This window comes from Lynx rufus, unplaced genomic scaffold (genome assembly GCF_022079265.1).
Source record: "Lynx rufus isolate CCGP_SWC_20201006 ecotype Redwood Valley unplaced genomic scaffold, mLynRuf1.p SCAF_4, whole genome shotgun sequence".
NCBI classification, from domain to species: domain Eukaryota; kingdom Metazoa; phylum Chordata; class Mammalia; order Carnivora; family Felidae; genus Lynx; species Lynx rufus.
The window spans coordinates 75,543,722-75,565,480 of NW_025814856.1; the positions used below are offsets into that span (position 1 = coordinate 75,543,722).

The 21,759-nt window shown below is 40.3% G+C and overlaps 1 protein-coding gene across 1 annotated transcript in view; it reads right to left on the reverse strand.

Annotated features, from left to right (window-relative positions):
* The window catches only part of POU6F2 (POU class 6 homeobox 2), a 490,374-nt gene extending 469,844 nt beyond the window's left edge, over positions 1 to 20,530 (reverse strand). The window contains exon 1 of the mRNA XM_047096813.1: positions 20,426 to 20,530. Coding sequence (XP_046952769.1) covers positions 20,426 to 20,530 — 105 coding nt within the window. The remainder of the gene's footprint in view (positions 1 to 20,425) is intronic.
* Positions 20,531 to 21,759: the final 1,229 nt, after the last annotated feature.

Here is a 21,759-nt window from a genome sequence, read left to right on the forward strand (position 1 = left end):
AGATTTCCAACCCAGGTAGATCCTATGAGCTCCGTCCATTCATTAAATGTGGGAAGTGAGGGAGAGGGAAGAGCCAAGGTGAATGGAAGGCTGGGCCTGCTCCGCAGATATAAGTAGGTCAAGAGGAACAAACACAGAGTCAGACTGCCTGAGTTTGAATCCCAGCTCAGCTGCTTACTTCTATTGAGTCAGATACACACGTAAAGTTAAGAACACTATCTGGCACACAGTAAGAGTTTAATAAGTGCTCATCCTTATTCTCTTAGGTGGAGTGGGTTTGTAGGAAAGACTTGTTTAGGCTCCAACATGATGCTGGTAAGGGGAAAACCAAGTATCCAGGTAGATATGGTCAACAGATACACAGAGAAATGCTAGTTGAAGTTACTGAAGGTGATGAGAATATAGAAGAATATAGAGGAGAACCAAGGATCGAACCTTGGGGAATGCCTGTTTCAGGAAAGCAGAAAAAATAAGCAGCAAGTTAAATAGAATGAGGGGTGAGAAAACTAAGAATATAAGGTTAGGGTCAAGAAAGCCAAGTTGTGGGGCACCTGGGTGGCTCAGTCGGTTAAGCGCCGACTTCGGCTCAGGTCACGATCTCGCGGTTCGTGAGTTCAAGCCCCGCATTGGGCTCTGTGCTGACAGCTCGGAGCCTGACGCCTGCTTCAGATTCTGTCTCTCTCTCTCTCTCTCTCTGTCTCTCTCTCTCTGCCCCTCCCCCACTCATGCTCCGTCTCTCAAAAATAAACATTTTTTTAAAAATTTATTTTTAAAAAAGAAAGCCAAGTGGCTAAGGAGCTTCAAGAAGTGTGGTGAGTGATAGACACACAGAAGGCAGAGGTGAAGAGGCATTTCCATTTCTTCTACAAGGAAAATTCCCGTAGAGAGGGAAGGCACAATAAGTCAATGGATGACAATCATAAAAACAGAGAATGCATAGTAGTGGTCTCTGTGCACCAAACACTGCGCTTCACTCTTTGTATGAATGATCTTAGTTAATCCTCCAAGTAACTCTCTGAGGTGGCCATTGTCATCACCTTACTTCACCACGTCTGTCATGGGCACTATAAAGAGCACTCATGTATGTCAGCCTTCTAGTCCCGCTCTGTCCCTGTGCCCTGTGATTTGTAATCAGACAACCACCTTGTTTCTGTGTCTAAATGCTCCCTCTGCACCCTGGTCCCGGTGACTGCGTCTCCTTGCTTAAATTCCCGTCCCTTCTCCCTCTGGGTCAGGTATAATTCATTCTCCTTTCCATTGGCCCCTTCTCTCCCCTGGAAGCTGCCAGCTGCTGGTCCCTCTGCCCCCATGACAGCACACCCCTACCTCTCCTATTTCCAGGCTGTTGCTTCTCCGTTCTTATCCACGGGCCCTTCTGCAGCTCAGAGCGCCCATGCCTTACCGAAGGGATGATGCGATATTTATCCAATTCTCAATCTAATATCAAAATCACAATGAGATACCACCTCGCACCTGTCAGAATGGCTAAAATGGACAACTCAGGAAACAACAGGCGTTGGCGAAGATGTGGAGAAAGGGGAACCTTCTCGCATTGCTGGTGGGAATGCACACTGGTGCAGCCACCCTGGAAAACAGTATGGAGGTCCCTCAAAGTTAAAAATAAAATTACCCTAGGACCCAGCAATTGCACTACTAGGTGTTTATCCAAAGGATACAAAAATGCTGATTCAAAGGGGCCCATGCACCCTAATGTCTATAGTAGCACTATCAACAATGGCCAAACTGTGGAAAGAGCCCAAGTGGCCATCAAGTCATGAATGGATAAAGAAGACGTGGTAGAATCATATACAATGGAATATTACTCAGCCATCAAAAAGAATGAAATGTTGCCATTTGCAACAACATGGATGAACACTAGAGTATATTATGCTAAGCCAAAATTGTATGACCTCGCTCATATATGGAAAGAAAACTACCATATGATTAAACTCATGTGTGGAATTTAAGACACACAATAGGTGAACATAGGGGAAGGGAAGGAAAAATAAGATAAAAGCAGAGGGAGACAAACCATAAGAGACTCTTAAATACAGAGAAAAAACTGAGGGTTGCTGGAGGGGAGGTGAGTGAGGGGGTGGGCTAAAGGGATGATGGGTTTAAAACATAAAATAGAATAAAATAAAATAAGATAAAATGTTTTTTTTAAATATTCAATTCTCAATTAGCAAAGGAAAATTGGGACTAACGAAGAAGAGTTGGCACTAACATAATTGATGGGTCTGCCTTTGCATTAGCCTCAGATACTTTGAATTCCAGGTGAACAAAATTTGTTCAGCCAAGTCCACAAATGACTTTAGGAGAGACAAAAGAGATGAAGATTACCCAGGGCAGTAAATGGCACCGAGGAATGAATGGAGTTAAATTCCTCCACCACCACCAACCATCTCCTCCCTGGGGTGGGGTCGGTGGGGGGAGCCCAAGCCTGTAGAACATGCTGTTACTCTTGTGTATTAGAGGCCAGATGCTTTGGGGCGCCTGGGTGGCTCAGTCAGTTGGGCAACCGACTTCAGCTCAGGTCATGATCTCGCGTTCGTGAGTTCCAGCCCGTGTCAGGCCCTGTGCAGACAGCACGGAGCCTGGAGCCTGCTTCAGATTCTGTGTTGCCCTTTCTCTCTGCCCCTCTCTTGCTTGTGCTCTCTCTCTCCCTCAAAAATAAATAAATAAACACTAAAAAAAAAAAAAAAAAAAAAAGAGGCCAGATGCTCTGCAATATGCACTCAAGCACCTGACTTTCTATACGGAAAACTGACTTAAGACACATGCATGCATGCGTGTGTGTTTGTAAAATCCTGAAATTCAAATATCCATGTTATTCAGTCTCACTGTGGATGCTGGACGGACTTTCCTTTAGGGTCATTTTGGAACCATAAACCTAAACCTGTCACCCATGAAAACTTCCCATTTTGTCCTGAGACAGTATCCCTGACATTTTCATGGTTTTCTTTTTGGATACCATTCGTATTTCATAACATTAAGGGATTCTAACTGGAAACTTGAAACTCATAACTGTTTTGCATGAGACTCATCCAAACAATAACCACTTCGTTTTTTACTGATCTGCCAAAACTCTTTCTTTTCCTAATTATGTCTATATTTCTTCTCCCTCAATTTGTCTGCAGAAGAGTAATACTTATTTCATTAAAATAAGCATACACACACACACATATACATATATACATACACATATTCTCTTCATTATTATGTTTAAATTCAGCAGGAAAACCAAAAAACACTTAGATGTCAAATGTTCAGATATTGCTATTTGCTTATGCCACAGAAATATAAATCATAAAACAGTTCATTAACATAACTTCACTTGTGCGTTATTTTGAGAAAATTTTATTCAAGAATGAACTAGAGGAGTCAAAACTCATGCCCTTGTTTTCTAAGTACCAAAACAATCTCTTCATTCATTATATTCCTTATTCATTAACTTTTTCAATTTGTAAGCACATGTGTAGTTGCCAGTTTAACAGGATATTCTGTGGCCTTTTGTATTAAAAGTTTTTTTTTTTTAATTTTTTTTTCAACGTTTATTTATTTTTGGGACAGAGAGAGACAGAGCATGAACGGGGGAGGGGCAGAGAGAGAAGGAGACACAGAATCGGAAACAGGCTCCAGGCTCTGAGCCATCAGCCCAGAGCCCGACGCGGGGCTCGAACTCACGGACCGCGAGATCGTGACCTGGCTGAAGTCGGACGCTTAACCGACTGCGCCACCCAGGCGCCCCTGTATTAAAAGTTTTAAAACACGATTTGAATAATCCATATCCTAGACTGTAGGAAGATGAAAATTATTCACAGTCAATTGATGTGTGGTGCATAAAATACTGCTAAAGCGTAAAGCAATACGAGCTTTCCACCCAGAGTAGTATTTTAAGGAACATGTGTATAGGTGGATAAGTGGTAGAACAGATTTGTTTTTTACCGCTAAACAAATACAGGAATATTTTCATGAAACCCCCGAAAATGCTACCGGACTTGTGAGATGTCCCTTAGTTGCGACTCTTTTTTTTTTTTTTGATCATGTCTTATTTATTTGATCCACATACAACTTAACATCCAGTCAATATAAACTTCTGAGACACAAATGTTGTGCCCTCATTTTCCACTGCTCTTTTGTCCTTTAAGTCTGCTAAATAGGACCTTGGAGCTCTCCTTCCTTTTTTTAAGATTCAACATTCAGATGGGCCAAAAATAAGCATCCACTGGATATCATGGTGACAGCTGCTTAAATTAAATGCAATATGAAATACGAGTAAGAAATCACAGGTGAGGAAGCCACTTTCCTTTTAAATTTTTTTTTTAACGTTTATTTATTTTTGAGACAGAGAGAGACAGAGCATGAACAGGGGAGGGTCAGAGAGAGGGAGTCACAGAATCTGAAACAGGCTCCAGGCTCCGAACTGTCAGCACAGGGCCTGACGCAGGGCTCGAACTCACGGACTGAGAGATCATGACCTGAGCTGAAGTCGGCTGCTCAACCGACTGAGCCACCCAGGCGCCCCTCCTTTTAGACATCAATATGAACATGGAAAATAATAATTTTCAGGTCCCATTTGCATATTCTAAAGTGAAACAAGTAGAAGAACACACACACAAAATTCCCAAAAAAGGAATTTTGAGAGGGAGCTAAATGGAGCAAAGGCAACTCAAGACTTCAAAATCACCGGACAAGAGAGAACATTCTACTGAGATATAAATGAGAAGAGGGACAGCTGTGATAGAGGAATCATTGGGAAGCAATAATTGAGAGCCCAAACATGCCAGGGGGTGTCTCTAGAAAGACTTAAGACTTATGGGGGCACCTGGGTGGCCCCGTCGGTTAAGTGTCCAACTTCGGCCCAGGTCATGATCTCACAGTTCGTGAGTTCGAGCCCTGCATTGGGCTCTGTGTCAACAGCTCAGAGCCTGGAGCCTGCTACAGATTCTGTGTCTCCCTCTCTCTCTGCCCCTCCCCTCCCCTCAAAAATAAACATTTAAGAAAAAAAATGAGTTATGGAAAGCAGAGGCAGGGGAGGGTAAGATGCTGAGTATAAAGAGTCTAAACTGGGGCTCCTGGGTGGCTCAGTCGTTAAGCGTCCGACTTCAGCTCAGTTCATGATCTCGGGGTTTGTGAGTTTGAGCCCCGCGTCAGGCCCTGTGCTGATAGCCTGGAGCCTGCTTCGGATTCTGTGTCTCCCTCTCTCTCTGCCCCTCCCCTGCTCACACTCTGTCTCTCTCTCTCTCTCTCTCTCTGTCTCTCAGAAATAAATAAATGTAAAAAAAAATTTTAAGAGTCTAAACCTGTAGAGTCTCTAGGAACTCCTTCAATTAGTCTAACATGATTATGGGCCAGTTTCTCAGAGAGGAAAATGGAAGGCAGGGAGGAAAGGAGGGAGAAAGGGAGGGATGGAGAGAGGAAGCAAAGAAGAGATAGAGATAAAAGGGTAGCAAAGGAAAGAAAAGGAAGTGTTTCTGCAACAGTCTGGACTGAAAATACTAAAATCCCAGGACCTTAGTTTGTCCAAAACCCTTTGGAATCTGACTGACAATGACTCCAATAAGATAGCAACCTTGCCCATTTCCTGCAAAAATAAGCCACACGATTGCCCAGAAAAAAAAAGGGTGTGGTGAGGCAGGGAAATTCCAATTTTTGGCCTCATGTTTGCACGCGAATGGACTTCTCACACACGAGGAGAAATTCTGTGTTATCCTGGTAAGTGACAAGAGTCCGATATTCATGGTCCTCCACAGCCATAAAGAATTTGATTTTTTCCCTCTATACCCCACTCCCCTTAGGAGGCAGAAATCCTGCATAAATGGGACTCTTCATCAGACCCAAACTTTCCTTTGGCAGGCTTTCCTGAAATCAAAATGTAGGGTCAAGAGCAATGAACGGGCCTATCTGGCTGCAGATGTGAAGTCACATTTTTCAATGAGCTCTGTAAGTAATAAAGGGAAAATAAACTCAGGAATTAAAGAAAGGATCTTATTAATGGCCCACTAAAACCCCCGTAGAATAAAAGAAATGAGCACACAGGACACCTATTTATTTTATATTAACATCTAATCACAATTTTTCCTAAACTTAAATCATGGCTAGTGGATCAGAGACACACTCTCCCTTTCATTTGCTCATAAATATAATTTGAGCCCCTGTGCTGTAATTGGCATCAACATCACGGGCTGACTTAACCAAATAACCAGGAGGTAGCATGGTCCCTTGCCTTCAACGTTTCCTTTAAAACTCTCTTTCTAATCAAAATTTGGTCCAACTGAAGAAAAAAAAAAAAAACATGGCTTCAAGACATATTGAAGGAAGAGAGGTGCGAAGAGGTGAGAAACCTTCAAATATCTTGATGCTCGAAATCTTCAACTCCTATCCTTGCCTACTTTCTTGCATTCAGGCATAAACCTCACTTTTTTGTGTGTGCCCTATTGTCAGATTTGATTTGCTTTGCATTTGTTTCTTTGTGGTCATGACCATCATCCTATCCTGCCATAAGAACGTGCAACTATTAGGGCGCCCGGGTGGCTCAGTCAGTTCAGCGTCCAACTTCGATTCAGGTCATGACCTCAGGGTTTGTGGGTTCGAGCCCTGCGTCAGGCTTTGTGCTGACAGCTTGGAGCCTGGAGCCTGTTTCAGATCCTGTGTCTCCCTCCCTCTCTGCTCCTCCCCCACTCACACTCTGGCACGCTCTCTCTCTCTCTCTCTCTCTCAAAAGTAAATAAATATTAAAAAAAAAAAAGAATGTGCAACTACTATGGACTCATGGATTTATCGTGTACTAGGTCCACTGGGGTAAATATAGGAGAGAAAATGAAAGAGTTGAAGATAAACAGTGTTCATGGGTAAAATAAGAAAATTCAGTTACCATTAAGGCTTCTATATGACACTGTCCAAGGAAGACAAACTTCCTGGTGGCATTAACATCTTGACATTCAGCACTCGGACAGATTTGATCGGCCTAATGCAGGTACATGGAAAAGTTAGTTTATCACCCATATTATGGTGAGTGCCAAACCACCCACCAGGCTGGTGTGCTCTGAATTTGGCACAGGAGAAGATACAATAGCACCCTGGACCATCTTGTTGTTGCTGTTTTTCAGGCAGCACTATGTGTCCCTGTTTCTAACTAACAGAGCCGAGGAGGGTCTACAGTTCAGGAAATGGACAAGAAGTGAAGCTTTGAAACATGCACACTCCCCCCTCAGGTGCATTAATATGAGGCTTGGACGAAAAGTGGGCCAAGAGCACCTTGTAGACTCTGCAGCTGGGTGTGCACCTGGCTTTTACTCCCTCTCCACAAGCTTAAGCCAACGTCTTCCACTGCTGGGACCCTGCGGGAGGTGTTATCGAGACTCGGTTCATCTGTCTGAGCAATGGCCCTGTTTCCTCCCCTTAATGCAGGGTGGTCTTGGAAACGAGGGGTGTAGGTCCGGAAGAGGTGGCAGGTCAACCTAGACGATGTGTTCCACTACAGTAGGTGACAAGCTCGGGCAAAAACGCTGTCGTTACCAAGTGTTCTGTTCACTTCCGCTGTTGCAAAGCAGTAAGTACTCTGTTGAAGACCATGGTGGTGATTCTTTTCACCAAATCGCCATAGTGTCTCCTAACCTTACACCATCTATAGGTGTTTACGTAACTGAATTTTGTGTGAAGGGTAAAGAGATGTTTAAGAATAAATTCCACTTGGTCCTACATCTCTAACACACAAATGCAAAACAAAATTAATGTTTTGTGAAAGTTTTAAACTACTGGGTAGATTTCTCCTTTTCAGCCCCATTCTCCCCTCCAGAGCCAAATATTGAAAATGCCCTCGACAGGAAGAAATTTAATTGAAAAGAGTTAAGCAGGGGAGAATGTACCCTTTATTTAGCTTGATGTAAAAAAAAATAGAATTGATATAGGAGAAATGCCACAATATTATTAAAAGCTTTACAAAATTTGAGTTAAGAAATAGCTCCTTGATAGAATCACTGATTTCCGTCCACCATAATCTGTAATTACAGAAATATAATTGGGTTATAAAAATTAGTTTAGAAGTGTCAGTGCACATTTGGCTAGACTTCAGCTGAGTTCTTATGAAGAATGAATAGAGAAAACAAGGCCATCTAATAAATTTAACACTCTGATTTCAAATTTAAGCAACAATGTTAGTTTTAAAAAGTACAGATAGAATGTTAATTAGCTAAAAGGTAAAAACAAGAGTTTCTGAGACCATTAATTCAAATAGTAAAGACAATTATAAAATATAAACTTGTTTTCTATTTTATGTATTCAAATACTACATTTTACATATAATATAGCATAATATAATATAATAAATATAATATAATATATAAAATATAATATAAAATTTGTTTTCAAAACTTTCAGGCCTTCCCTAAAACTATCTATGGGAATTTTGTTCCTCACACACACACAGAACAGCACCCATTGGGCACTCTGTTTAAGGTCTGTTGCATCTGAAGGCACATCTCCCAGAGCACTAATAAAATGGAGGCCAGGGTGACTCCTTCTTTAATAGGAGCAACTGCTTCCATGGAAGCTTTACCAGAGAGCACCAACTCACTCCTCCATCCTTCCAGTCATCATCTGTTCTATTGTTCTAGGTTTTGTAACAGAATCATTTCCCAGACCACCACGGACAGCCCAATCATAACAGGTAATGATAGCAACAATAAAATTCATATGTAGGAAATGAATAAGTCATGGATTCTTAGGAAAAGGAGGAGGAGGAGGAGGAAAGGAGGAGGAGGAGGAGGAGGAGGAGGAGGAAAAAGAGAGGCAGAGAAAGGAAGGAGGAGGAGAAGGAGGAGGGTAGAGGCTGGAGGGAGGGGAGACGGGCAAGAAGGAGAGAGGGGAGAAACAAAAGACATTTCTGCAATACAATCTGCCTTCATCATGAGATGAAAGAATACTAAGAACCATACTTTCCACAGGTAACGTTTAGGGCCATGTTTCAGTTGTGTGATTTATGTATGATTAAAGGGTTTACACCTTGGCTTCCAACATCCTTAGTTCAAATCCAGCTTTGCCAATTGCTGTCCAGGTGACAAGTGACCCTGTGCACTTCCTCAGCCTCCTAGTTACTAAAATGGGAGGTAGTAACAGTAACTACCCCACAAAGATATCATGAGGATTACATTATGTTTATAATGTTCCTGGCACCTGGTAAGTGCTTACGAATTGGTAGATCATTATTAGTGTTATTTTTAAGATGGCTAAGTACCTAGCTCTCTTCTGGATAAAAAAAAAATACTATCAAACATTATCTCAGAGGGGCACCTAGGTGGTTCAGTCCGTTGAGTGTCCAGCATGACTTAGCTCAGGTCATGATCTCGCAATTCATGAATTCAAGCCCTGCATCAGGCTCTGTGCTGACAGTGTGGAGCCTGCTTGGGATTCTCTCTCTCCCCTTCTCTCTCTCTGCCCCTCCTGTGCTCTCTCTCTCTCTCTCTCTCTCAAAATAAATAAATAAACTTTAAAAAATTATCTTAGATATTCAGCAAAGCTTACAATATTCAAGATTCCCACTGAAACATACAACACACACACACACACACACACGCACACACACTGATTCTTCTGCTGTGGATTTATGATTGTGTGTGTGTGTGTGTGTGTGGGCACCTGAGCGTGCATCAGGGGTGACATTGTTTAATCTTTATTGTTTCATTTTATTACTTAAAATAACATTCATGCAATTTAAGAGGCACTATAATAGAGTGCATTAGAATCACCTGTAAAACTTCTTCAAAATGCCCTTACCCAGGCCCTACCCAGACAAACTCAATCAGAATTTCTGGGGATGGACCTTGCATACCAGTGGGTTTTTCCAAGGTTCTCCCAGGTGGTTCTAGGGGGCAGCCAGGGTTAAGATGTGGAAAAGAGGAAAACAGTGAACCCTTAGAAAGGATTTCTAGGTTCAAAACTCACTTATTTTATTCACTGGCAATATGGCTGTGAAGAAGACATATAACCTTCTCTGAGCCAGTGTCCACTGCCATTAAATGGGAGGGATGATTTGCGCCTAACTTCTTAGAGTTGTGGGTTTCAGATGAGAGCGCTAAGACCAAAGCGTTGCTCTGCAGTTTGTTTTGGGAGCCAGTTTTGAGCTTCACGTGCGGAACCAGCTACTTTTAAACTTGTAAATGACGCATGATTGTTTCCTGGCCAGGTTACTTGTCCCAGCCTCTGTAGGGAAGAAGGGAGAGCGGAGGAAGCATGCACCGCCCACCCCCCAACCAGCAGCTCCCCAGAATCAGTTCTGGGAATCTGGGCTGGGAAAGATGGCCCAGGCAGCTCATACCTCCATCTCATACAAATAAGATTTCACTTACCCACTTCATTTTCTCCTTAGTATACGGGAAGTGACGTGGTAAAGATGAATGAGCACAGGATATCCCAAAAGAAACGTTCACATTCTCTTCAGTATTTAAGGAGTACATGTTTTGTCCACCTTACCAAAACCCTAAATTACCTGAATTCAAGGGCTATGTCTGATTAGGTTTGATTCGGCCCTTCTCCTGACTGCATTATTTAACCTATGAATCATGGTTGAAGGATTAGTCTGACAATATGAAATATAGAAAACAGGAATTTAACTGACATTAATGACCATGAATTTCTTCTGGTCTCTTTTTCACTAATCTAGGTATACTAACTGAATCATGCATTGGAAACATATATCTCTGTCAATTATCTTAATAAATAGCAGTGAGGCCCATGAGAGAAAATAAGTTATGCATTTTGTTCAGCTGAATTGGTGTCTTAAAACAAACCCAGAAGTCTGAAAGCCATAACGTATCTGACTGAGAATCGGCTCCCTGTGTCATTATCTCTTGTTCTTACTTCTTTGTCACTAAATACGCTATTGTGATTTTTATTGCTACTTTCATTGGCCTGAGTGTTCAATATCGAAATGATGAATAAGTATTCTTGGGGCATAAAGCTATCCCTCTCTTCTAAGGTCACTCATCACCTTCTCTTAGGAGACACTACCTACGAGTTCTTTTGGTAAAGCAAACTCTGCTTAGAAGATTCCGGAATTTTTTGTGTGTGCCAAGAGGGATGAAACACCTCTATTTGTTAGTCTTACTTCAGAGACTGACTTATTTCTGAAAAGTTAGATGTTCATCAAGAGAGAACTGGTTAGGTATTGTGGCGATCAGTTTGCAATACACACAAATATCGAATCATGATATCATACACCTGAAACAAATATAATGCTATATGTCAGTTAGATCTCAATAGAGAAAAGAACTGTTTTTAAATAAGTCAGTGTATATGCATGAAAGGGAATACTATAGAGAAGGATGGAAATCTATTCGTAATAATATGAGATGTTCAAGGTATCTTTTTAAAATGTGAAAGTTGTAGAACTCTGTCTACAGCACGAATCTGGAGTGTTTGAAGATTTTCTATGCTCCTATGTGCATAGAAAATTTCTGGAACGATATAATACATTATTGATGACGGTAGAATGATGGAGTAGTTCAGTTTTCACTTTATATTCTTCTGTGTTGTTGCTGTTGTTTGTTATAAGCACACATTACTTTTATAATTTGTTTAATAAAAAATTTTAAAAGACTCTTAGGATTCTACTAGGTGGCTTGTCCCGATGGCATGCATATAACAACTGTGCTCACGTTCATGTTCTACTCAGATGCTCCACTCTTCGCCTGAACTAGCTGTTTAACTCCTATTTGATGGATAATGGTAGAAAGAGAGAAAACAATCCCAGTTGGTATGTTTCAGCACTTGTAGAAAGTAGCTCTGAAATGGGAGGAGAATGCAAAACAAAGCATCCTTGTTTTTGGAAGGAAATTACCATACCATGTAATGGCAACATCATTACCAGAATAATCATCCTTTTACAGTATAGTGATCAACTATGTACTCAAATTTCTACAGTTGATTTCTAGAAGTTGTAAAGTGTTTTTCCATTTGCTTGAACAACTTTCTTGAAATGAAGAGTATTTTTTTTTTCAACGTTTATTTATTTTTGGGACAGAGAGAGACAGAGCATGAACGGGCAAGGGGCACAGAGAGAGGGAGACACAGAATCGGAAACAGGCTCCAGGCTCTGAGCCATCAGCCCAGAGCCTGACGCGGGGCTCGAACTCACGGACCGCGAGATCGTGACCTGGCTGAAGTCGGACGCTTAACCGACTGCGCCACCCAGGCGCCCCAACCTCACTTTCATTTTTACTCCAAATCCTTTAGTCCCTGGAAATCTACGCATAGATTCGTTTACACATGGAAAACGTTTTCAAAAAAGAAACAACTTGGGGCACCAGTCGGGTGTCTGACTTCGGCTGAGGTCATGATCTCACAGTTCCTGGGTTCAAACCCCGCGTCAGACTCTGCTGAAGGCTCAGAGCATAGAGCCTGCTTGGGATTCTGTGTCTCCCTCTCTTTCTGCCCCTCCCCTGCTTGCACTGTGTCTGTCTCTCTCAAAAATAAATAAACATTATAAAAAAATTTTTTTAAAGAAACAACTTTAGTTACTAAATCAAGTATTCGCATTTTGCCAAGAAACACAGTATAACTGCCTTGGATTTGGACAATAATGTTCATCTTCGCTCCCAGAAACCTTTTGAATATTATTATGAATGCCTTTACATTAGCAACATTAGTGAAACACTCCGAAATACACCTCAAATGTATGAAAATCAACTCTGTTAGAGAGATTTGAACGAGAGAAAATAAATACAGCCAGTGATGTACTTTTCAGACCCTTGAACACCATCTGCTGATATGAGCAGTGAGAAATTTTCAAATTTGGGGTTCTTCTAACACAGCCAAATTTCCACAAAATCTCTTCTTTTCCCAAATTCTGACCTGGGGCATTTCATCCTACAATCACTTCTGCCTCCCGTTCAACCAGCATCTTGTCAAATCTGGCTGCAAGATTAAGTTTCCAGATTCAGAATTCAATATTGTAACCCTAAGGATATAAGATCCAAGCTGGAACATTCTGTTTAAAAAAAAAATGGATAAAATTGTTTCAGCCCAGAGATCAGAGTTTGCTCTGACCATAATGATGAATCATCAGGGCTGACACTAAGTGAAATGAGCTTGATGTTCTTGGCTTTATTCGTGCACGTTAAGCAGGGGTTTACGTTTGTCCCAACTCTCAACCTTTTGTCTAAAAGGTTGAGAGAGCCTTGTTTTCTAGTATTATTTAAGGCTCACAAAATTAACTGGTTCTATCTGTCTTTTGACCCGCCATAGCCTAGGACGGTGTACCTGGCCCCATTCTTGCCCACGCTGGCATCCAATTTTGAAAGAATACAACTGACAATTTAAGAAATATCTACTTTTTTTTTTTTTTAACATACCTTCAATATCAACTAGGGTTTCTGACATCCATGTCTCTCTGCTGGTGTAGTATTTTGCCTCTTACTCTCAATAATAAAGTATTACATTAAAAAAAATCTGTACCTGAATTCTGCGCTGAAAACTAACCTCTCTGTAAATGATGCACTTTGTTTTTAATAAGAGGAGTTGGTCTGAGTACTGATCAATGCGAAAAACACCATTGAAAAAGTATTTAATCTTTTTAAAGTAGATCGGTTTCTGCAAGTGTTTAGGTCTTAGGTGTGAGACATAGATGTGTTCTTCTTGAAACACTTTGTAATTATTCATGAACAATCAAAGTTATAAAACATGCTGAGTCAGCATCATATTAGCCACGGGAAACATCCCTTTTAATAAGGCTGTTCTTCCACAGCACCTAAGCACTGGTTAAACTAGCTGAAATCTCCCCAAATAAAGGGGTCCTTAATCTTGAAATTCGTGTTCCGTGGCTCCGTGGCAAACACTGTGAAGCTTTTCTTTCTTTTTCTTTTTTTTTTTTTTCTTCTCCTTTTGGCTTTGTTTTAAAACTGTATTTGTCTTGTCCTAAAGTAATCATTTCGCTGCTTATTTTGGTGATCTAAAATCGCCAGGCGACACGACATCAGCTTACAAAACAACAAAAACACTAACTACAGAATCCAGAGTGTCGGTCAGTTCTCTGCCTCCGTCTTGCTTTGTTTTGCTCTAGGTCTTGCCTTTCTCTCCGGTGCCCTTTGCTGCCTGGGCAGCCCACGAGGATTCACTTTTCACTTATTACTCATCACACTGACTCTGGATTACAGCGGGGAGGAGAGGGAAAGCTGAGGGGAAAATGACAGTGAAGGAAAAGAGCAAAATACCAGAGCAGTGCGTTTGAGTAACTATTTCCTTTTCCTTCACTGAAGGTGTGGACACATTTATTTGCATCTTTGACCTTAAGAGGGGGGAGATGGGAATTGTACGGGCATCTTTTCCCACTGAAAGAAGCCACCCCCTGCACGGGGGCGGGGGTGGTAAGGAGGACGGAAAAGAGGTGAAATTTAGAATATTCTGTTGATCTTCATTTTTCTTTTTTTCTTGTTGTTATGGTTAGAAAAATGTGACTGAAGGGAAAAGGGTTACAGTTCACCCGGAATCAGTACCAAGTATCAACAGCTAATCTCGGTCTTTTAAAGAAAGAGTCCTTCATATCATGGGGGGTTTAAAGCCAGTGATAAAACAAAAAGCTATTTTCTGAAGCCAACCAACTTGAAAAATAACTGGTTTAACACCTCGAGAGCTGCCTTTAGTATTAATAATCAGAAATGCTTTCAAGTATTTTGCCCTCCCTTGCATACAATGGTTTTATATTTAGGAGTGGTGGCTCTGAAATAACAATAATGTGGTCATTTATTGCTGGAGTAAAGAAAACAGCACAAGCAGAGAGCAAAACAGGAAGAATGTATCCCATAAAAATTAGGCAGTTTTCACCTATAATTGGCTCACGTTGTAGAAGTGGGAAGAGCAAGAAAATAATAGAAAGAAAAATGAATCTTAGTGAAATGTAATGACAGGTTCTCACCGCTCTTTCTTCAGTCTAGGGTTCAGAAGAATTGTGCAAAAGGAAAAACTGGTACATGTCTTGATTATCATTTTGAACCAGCTCAAGGCAACATGACTCAACACAGTATTGACATGTGATCCCAGAGCAAGTTTTGACTCAGTAATTTACTCTATTGGGCATACGTTTCACCTCCTCCCTGCGTTCCCCCCCCCCATAAAGGAAGGAAGGCAGGGAGAAAGAAAAGGAAGAACATAAATGAAGGTGTGAAATTATAGTGAGAGCAGCTCCTATCTCCCAGGTAGAAGTTTGGCCACGAAATACAGATGAGTTTAAAAGTTGTGTCATTTAAATTTTCTGCTAGTATTCAGATTATGGTCAATATTTACCTTTTTGCTTATTTTTCTTCAAGTCCGATCCTTTGATATTGGCATTTTATTTTCACAACCTTACCCTTTACTCAATCGTTAGAAAAAAGCAACAGCTTGTATGATATCACAATGCAAGGGAGAGTGGAGCTTTTCAATATTTGCAGGCACGTGAGTTATATTCTAATTTTGGCAAACAATAAAGATGAAAACAGAAAGATGCTTTCAACTGTCTGGTAAAATGCAGTTTACATAAGCAAAGAGACTGTCAACAAAAGGATCCTTCCTTCACCTGTCTCCTGAACAAGTACCACAGATTTGATATACACGAAACACATTATATTCAAACTGTCTTACATTGAACATGCATATTTCAGTGTTCCAGCAACCTCTCTCTATATTCTAGCGATGTGAATCCAAAAGCTTTAAATTCTTAAGCACTGAAATGTATACTTGGATAGAGGGAGTTTCATTAATTGATCTTAAAAACAGAAAAGAAAGTATGGTTTCAAGACCAGCTTTCCTGCTCTGGTTTAGTATGAATACTGACCTTATTGTACAGTATCATTACGATACGGATACACCCTTACTTTAGTGAGCAGGACTGGCTTTACCATTTAAACACCTGCTCAGGTAGCATACTGAACTTCAATTTAAAAATATTTGAAAGGTAATAAAAATTGAGTTCATCCAGTAGAATACAAAAAGCTAACACCAACTTTCCTCTGAGTGGAGTATTGAGTCCATTAGAAAGACATAGTACAAATCCACAGTACAAATTCCTTACAAAGGAATACTAGCACCATTTCGTATTCAGAAAGAATAATCCTTCATTAATTTGTTTTTTTTTTTTAGTAAACTGTATACTCTTCGCCTAAATGCCCTCAAAAACAGGATTCTCAATTAAATCCAAACAATTTCGCCTCACTAACATATATAAATTTGCTGAAGTGATAGGTTGGTTTCATATGAAAAGGGCAGTCACACCTACAAAAATGAGTTTTTAGAGCACACGAGAGTTATGCTTGGCATGTGTGAAACAGAGTGAGGTTAGCCCTAAGGTTTAATGTTTATAGAAAGGGCATGAAAATCAGTGGAAACGGACTGAGAATAAGCAAGTGTGTTATTTACACACCCTGGGGGCCCCTCTCCCTGGGCCACCTCCACTCCCTTTCAGCTTGAATATGGACTAGTTAAGCACGTTGCTCTGAGAGCCATGTTGAACATTCTCGGGAACAGGGTATAAATAAACCCACATGCAAAACTGCTTTACGACCAGAACAATGAAATATTTTGGGGTTTTAAAAGCTTCACATGAGAAAACATGCACCGAAATCCTATTCAGCCAAATGCACTTTCCCTCCGTGCCATTAGGGCACACTCTCGAGCACTGTCTCAAATAACTGCATTTACTTCCGAACGTGCCCCCTTTAAACACTTTGAATTGTCTAAATTTACCCTGCGGGGAAAAAATACCCATTTTACTGGTAAGGTAAATTGCAAAAGCTTTGGACTGTGCTTCCTGTCCTACCAAGGATGGTTTCTCCGCTCTTCTGCCGACCCCTCAGCCATGACCCCTGGAAGCACACCCATGAGCACTTTTACCCGGCGGTGTCTCTCCCCATTCCTAGCAAACTCTTAGATATGCTTGATAAATATTTTTATCTAATTTGCCTCATCTGTTGTTTTTATTAACAACTAATTTAATATCCTCTGTTCTGTAATATCTGCAGAAGCCAGTATAAGGAAATGCGCAGCCAGCCCAGACCCTGAGGCCTGTGCATCAAGATGGCAGGCTGGCCAAGGGTCCTCTGGGGACAGCAGTGCCAGAAGGAGGATTGGACACGGTGACCCGTCTGCCTGAGATGAGGGGGAAAAAAAAAAACAACATCAACCAGGAGCTCTGTAATACTGATGAACTAATCTGTCACTCACAAGCTCGGGTCTGCAAAAAAGAAAACTGCAGTAAACATTTAATAACCATGAGGGGTGAAAATGCGAGCCTTCATTTTCAAATGCTGTTCAAACCTATGGCTCCGAACCTACTTAACTGGTTAGTTTGCGTTGATTTGAAAAATCATCTGAAGACCACAATCCACCCTATAGTTCCAAGGGTTAGGAAGTGTGCCACAGATAACTATCAAACATCCAGATGATTTCCAAGAACTATATGAATGAACCAAGTTTCTTGATCTTGATATCCCAGGCAGGGAATTTGTTCTTAAGTACTAGACTGCTTAATTGCTTGGGGGAGAGAAAATCCTGGGGGAAAGACATTTATGAGGCAATATGTGCTCCATAGAGTCAGTGCACTCTCTCCAGCTGGATCATGGCCAGCAACGCAGAGAAGTCTACTCTTCTATCCAGTAGAAGCAACTGGATATTTGATCTTAGAGATGAATGAAAAACCTAAAGATCATATTTCATGGGAATCTTTCAGTATCCTAAATGGAAAATACCACTGAAAATCGGTTATTTGCTCCTCCAACCCAAATCCACTTAGGACCAGAATTAAGAACGTGGGTGGGGGGCCACGGGGGAAGGACAGAAATAATTTTTATTCTAATATGTATTTGAGGGCGAACTAACATTTGCATTACCAAATGGGACTGTTCGCACCTGCTGAGTAGGCAAAGGAGGGTACTGAAATCAACAGCTTAAAAGAAACATGTATTTTTGATTATGATTGCCTGAAAAGCAGTAAAAAAAATTATTTTCACATTCTTGTTATTGTTAGAAGTCATCATCTGGGTAAATATTTTTATCTGTGCTATAACAATTAAATCATTTCAAAAATCTATGCCCTTTTCCTTTTTACTTCTATAGATGCATATGGGACAGTATGCTATCTTTCCTTTCGCCTCTGTTTCAGTTTCAGAAGAAGTAAGCATTTTAGTTTGTACATTTTTTATGTTTGTACATTTTTAATACAGAAAATTTTTACAACCTGCAGAATGACAACTATTATAATTTACCAGCTTGACAACAGTACCTGAGCCTTTTTATAACAAATAATTTATGAGAAATGAGCTCTCCAGAAACCATGTGGCTACTCTGATGCAAGTACTTAGAAAGTATTTGTTAACAAGTCATTAATGGGTATAATTCCTGGACATACAAAGTCTTTAAAACGTACAAAATGCCGAGCCATGTAATAATAACCACCACTTTTAGACCCTGACAAATTAGGAGTTTAATCTGGTGTCTGTAAAATGTATACCGATTTCCTTTTTGAAAGTATATATTTGAACCTTTTAAAAGTATATATACCTTTGCAATGATTTCCAAAAAACAGTATTGCATAAAAATTTAGAAAGATGTCTCCCATCTTTTTTTTTAAACAAGCTTTCTTTTCCCAACTAAGGGAAATGTATACGAAAGGCACTCCTATTTTTCACTTGGGGATGGAATACAGTAATTTTGCACAGTATTATGGCCCTACGATGACATTCAGAAGAGAGAGCATGTTTACAACCCAAGAAAAGTTTTATTAAACAGGGCAAAACTGTGATCAGGAGCTCAAGTGTTCTTTTTCTACGAAAAGGTCATCTTTTTTTAGCAGGCTATTTAATTAATTCTATATGCCCTGATTATTTTAGCTAACTTTGATATACTTACTTGCTCATCACTGAACACCTACACTAAAGTGGGTATTAACAGCATGTAAAATCAGTCTTTATATATTTTCTCCTGCCAAATGTATGCCCAGAGACTTCACTTTCTGTCTCTATAACAAAAACCAACTCGGAAGTTTTTTTTTTTAAATATTGTTCCATTGAAGCAGATTATCTACTGCTTTTAAAATAGTGTGAGCCTGTGGAAACATGGTATTATATATCTGACATTTCCCATCTAAAAATACATTATGAAGCATGCTGATATTAATAAACCATGTGCTTTCAGAACCCTAAAGTGCTTCGCTATAATTTGGTTGAAAACAGAGTCAAATGGTATATTTTCCACCATGCTATTAAACATACAGCAAACAAATTTCACATCATCACTTTGCCAGCTTGTCTTGATTGGAAAGTGTGCCATAAAAAAGAAAAAAACAAAACTTTTAAAGAGTTTATCAATATTCGTAACCACATTCTGATTGCTGAGTTAACAGTTCATAAGTAAGCCTAGATAACTTAGAAAAAAATGGATCAAAAATACATTCCCCAAAAGAGAAAGAAAGAAAACACATATATTCTCATTTTCCTCGCCCCACCCCCATCATAGAAAAATCACCCTTCCTTTTACAGCAGTTATCTGAAGGCAAATGAAAATACAACGATCCCTTCCTCTTCGGATTCAGCTTACGGACGCAAACATTTAAGCACAAACATAAAGTACCGATTGCACAGAAAGCGCCAAACAGAAAGAGCAAGACTCACTGACCCATTTGGAAGACAAAGACGACAGAACAGCAAAGCTCTAAAAATCAGCTTGTGAGGCCTCAGAGAGAGATTCTTCTGGCATTTCATCACAGCAGCCCCAGATCAGTTCACCTCCCTGGATCCAGGGAGGAGGAACTAAATAGAGCTGTTTATTAACGCTGGGGTGCTGGATTGCATTAGGAAGCCGACCAGACCACCTGGACCTTTCAGAGTGTGGCAGTGTTTAATTTGCAGCCTGCCCCTTCTGCAGCCGCCAAGACCATTTACCAGGCTCAATCACACATTATCTGGGTTAGAAGTAAAGGCACGTGTATTCCTAGATTTCTGTTTTCCATAGAGAGAGGGAGAGGGAGAGAGAGACGTAGAATATAGCCAAAATAAAAATATGGAACAGAACAATTTTAACTACTACCTAGGAAACGTAGCACCTTATTCTCTCCTTACACTTTCTTTCAGAGATCACGATCTCGACAGAAAATAAATTCTTAAAAATAGATTTTTTTTTAAACATCCAGACCAAATTATAAATTAGATTTGTCCTTGGATTTTTTGTTGTTGTTGCTGCTGTCTGAATTTTTGTTTGTTAAGCCTCACATGGAAGTTTGAGGCTGAGGTTCCCTGGCTAGATTTACTGGGTGCCTATTGCCTCCCGCACTTTCAAGCACTGCGCTGGCAGGTAGCTGAAGATACAGATAGAAAGATGGTGCTGTAAATATGAATTATGTGAATCATATGGTGAGACCCTTGTGGAAAAAAGGGGAGTTGAGAAATGGCTGACTCCATACCTGACCAATTACAGCTTGCATGGTCCCCGTGTCCTGCTGGGCTGAGAGATCGCAATCCATCATATGTTGTCTTTGAAAAGGAGAATGGGGGTTTCTGGCATGCATCTGTCAATCAACTTCTGCACTCACAACCATCACCAAAAGCAAGGGGAAAAAAAGTCAAGCTGCTTCACCAAATAGGATGAAACCGTCATGTGACCTCCGGCAGACTCGCACACACACATTCACTACCTCCATAGAGCGTAAGAATTTTCTGTAGATATGAAATGACATTGACAAATACCCAATACCAAGTAAATAAAGTGAGACAAACAGCTATTCACCAAAGACAAAACATAGGCTGTAATCTGCCGCTAAAGGTTTAACAAACCTATGAGGATTTTTTTAATACTCTAGAAACCTGTGTTTAAGACCAAAACAAAAACAAAATTAACTATTTCATGTGATAATTGAGGCTTTGGGTTCTAAGCCACCACATAATTTTTTTTTTCAATCATAAGTCATCACCCCGCTTCTGTGAGGCTGTCCCTAATGATTTTATTTTCAGAATCTCTAAATGACCTTCGGACAATATGCAGGAGTCTTTATGGTTTTTGTACAACGTCACCTTTACAGAAAAGCTTGAAATGTTAACTGTCGCATAACACAGATACCCTGATATTTGTTGACTGGAAATGGATATATACAATCATTTGTGTAAACTCTGATGACCACTCAAATATAAAATATTCAAAGTGTGTAAATAGTAGTCACTAAACTTTTCATTTTCCGAAAGGTTAGGAAATGATTTACTTGATGTAAGGTGATGACAAAGATTTCAACTTTTTTTCATTTAAGTTAAGCTATTTGAGAGCACACACTTCAGGATAGATTGTTGATGTCACATGGGTTAGCTATTATGAGGGTGACATGAATATAATCCATTAGCTTTTTAACCCTTTCAGGATTGAGGTCGCAACGGGATTTCCCACACAACCTGACAGATAACTGCAAAGTTCCTTTGTGGAATGCAAAGCCATAAATAGCAACTGTTAGTTTGGTGGCTTTGTGAAGTTATTAACGTTTGCATGTAAACTTAATGTCACCACTTGGCGTACTCTTTCTGGCTTGTCAAAAAAAAATTTTGCAGGGCAACTTTGTGGTATTAAAATGGGGGCACTTTTTCAAGGTTCGCAACTAACGTTACGTTAGAGAGGTGGTGAGAAATGTTTGATACAGAAAACGTACCGTCATGTAGACCCTAGCGTTGTGCCATGTCATCACTCGAAAATTAATTAAGAGGAACTTCAAGTAAAAAGAACCATTTCTGTTCGACATTTCTGAAGACAGCTTTA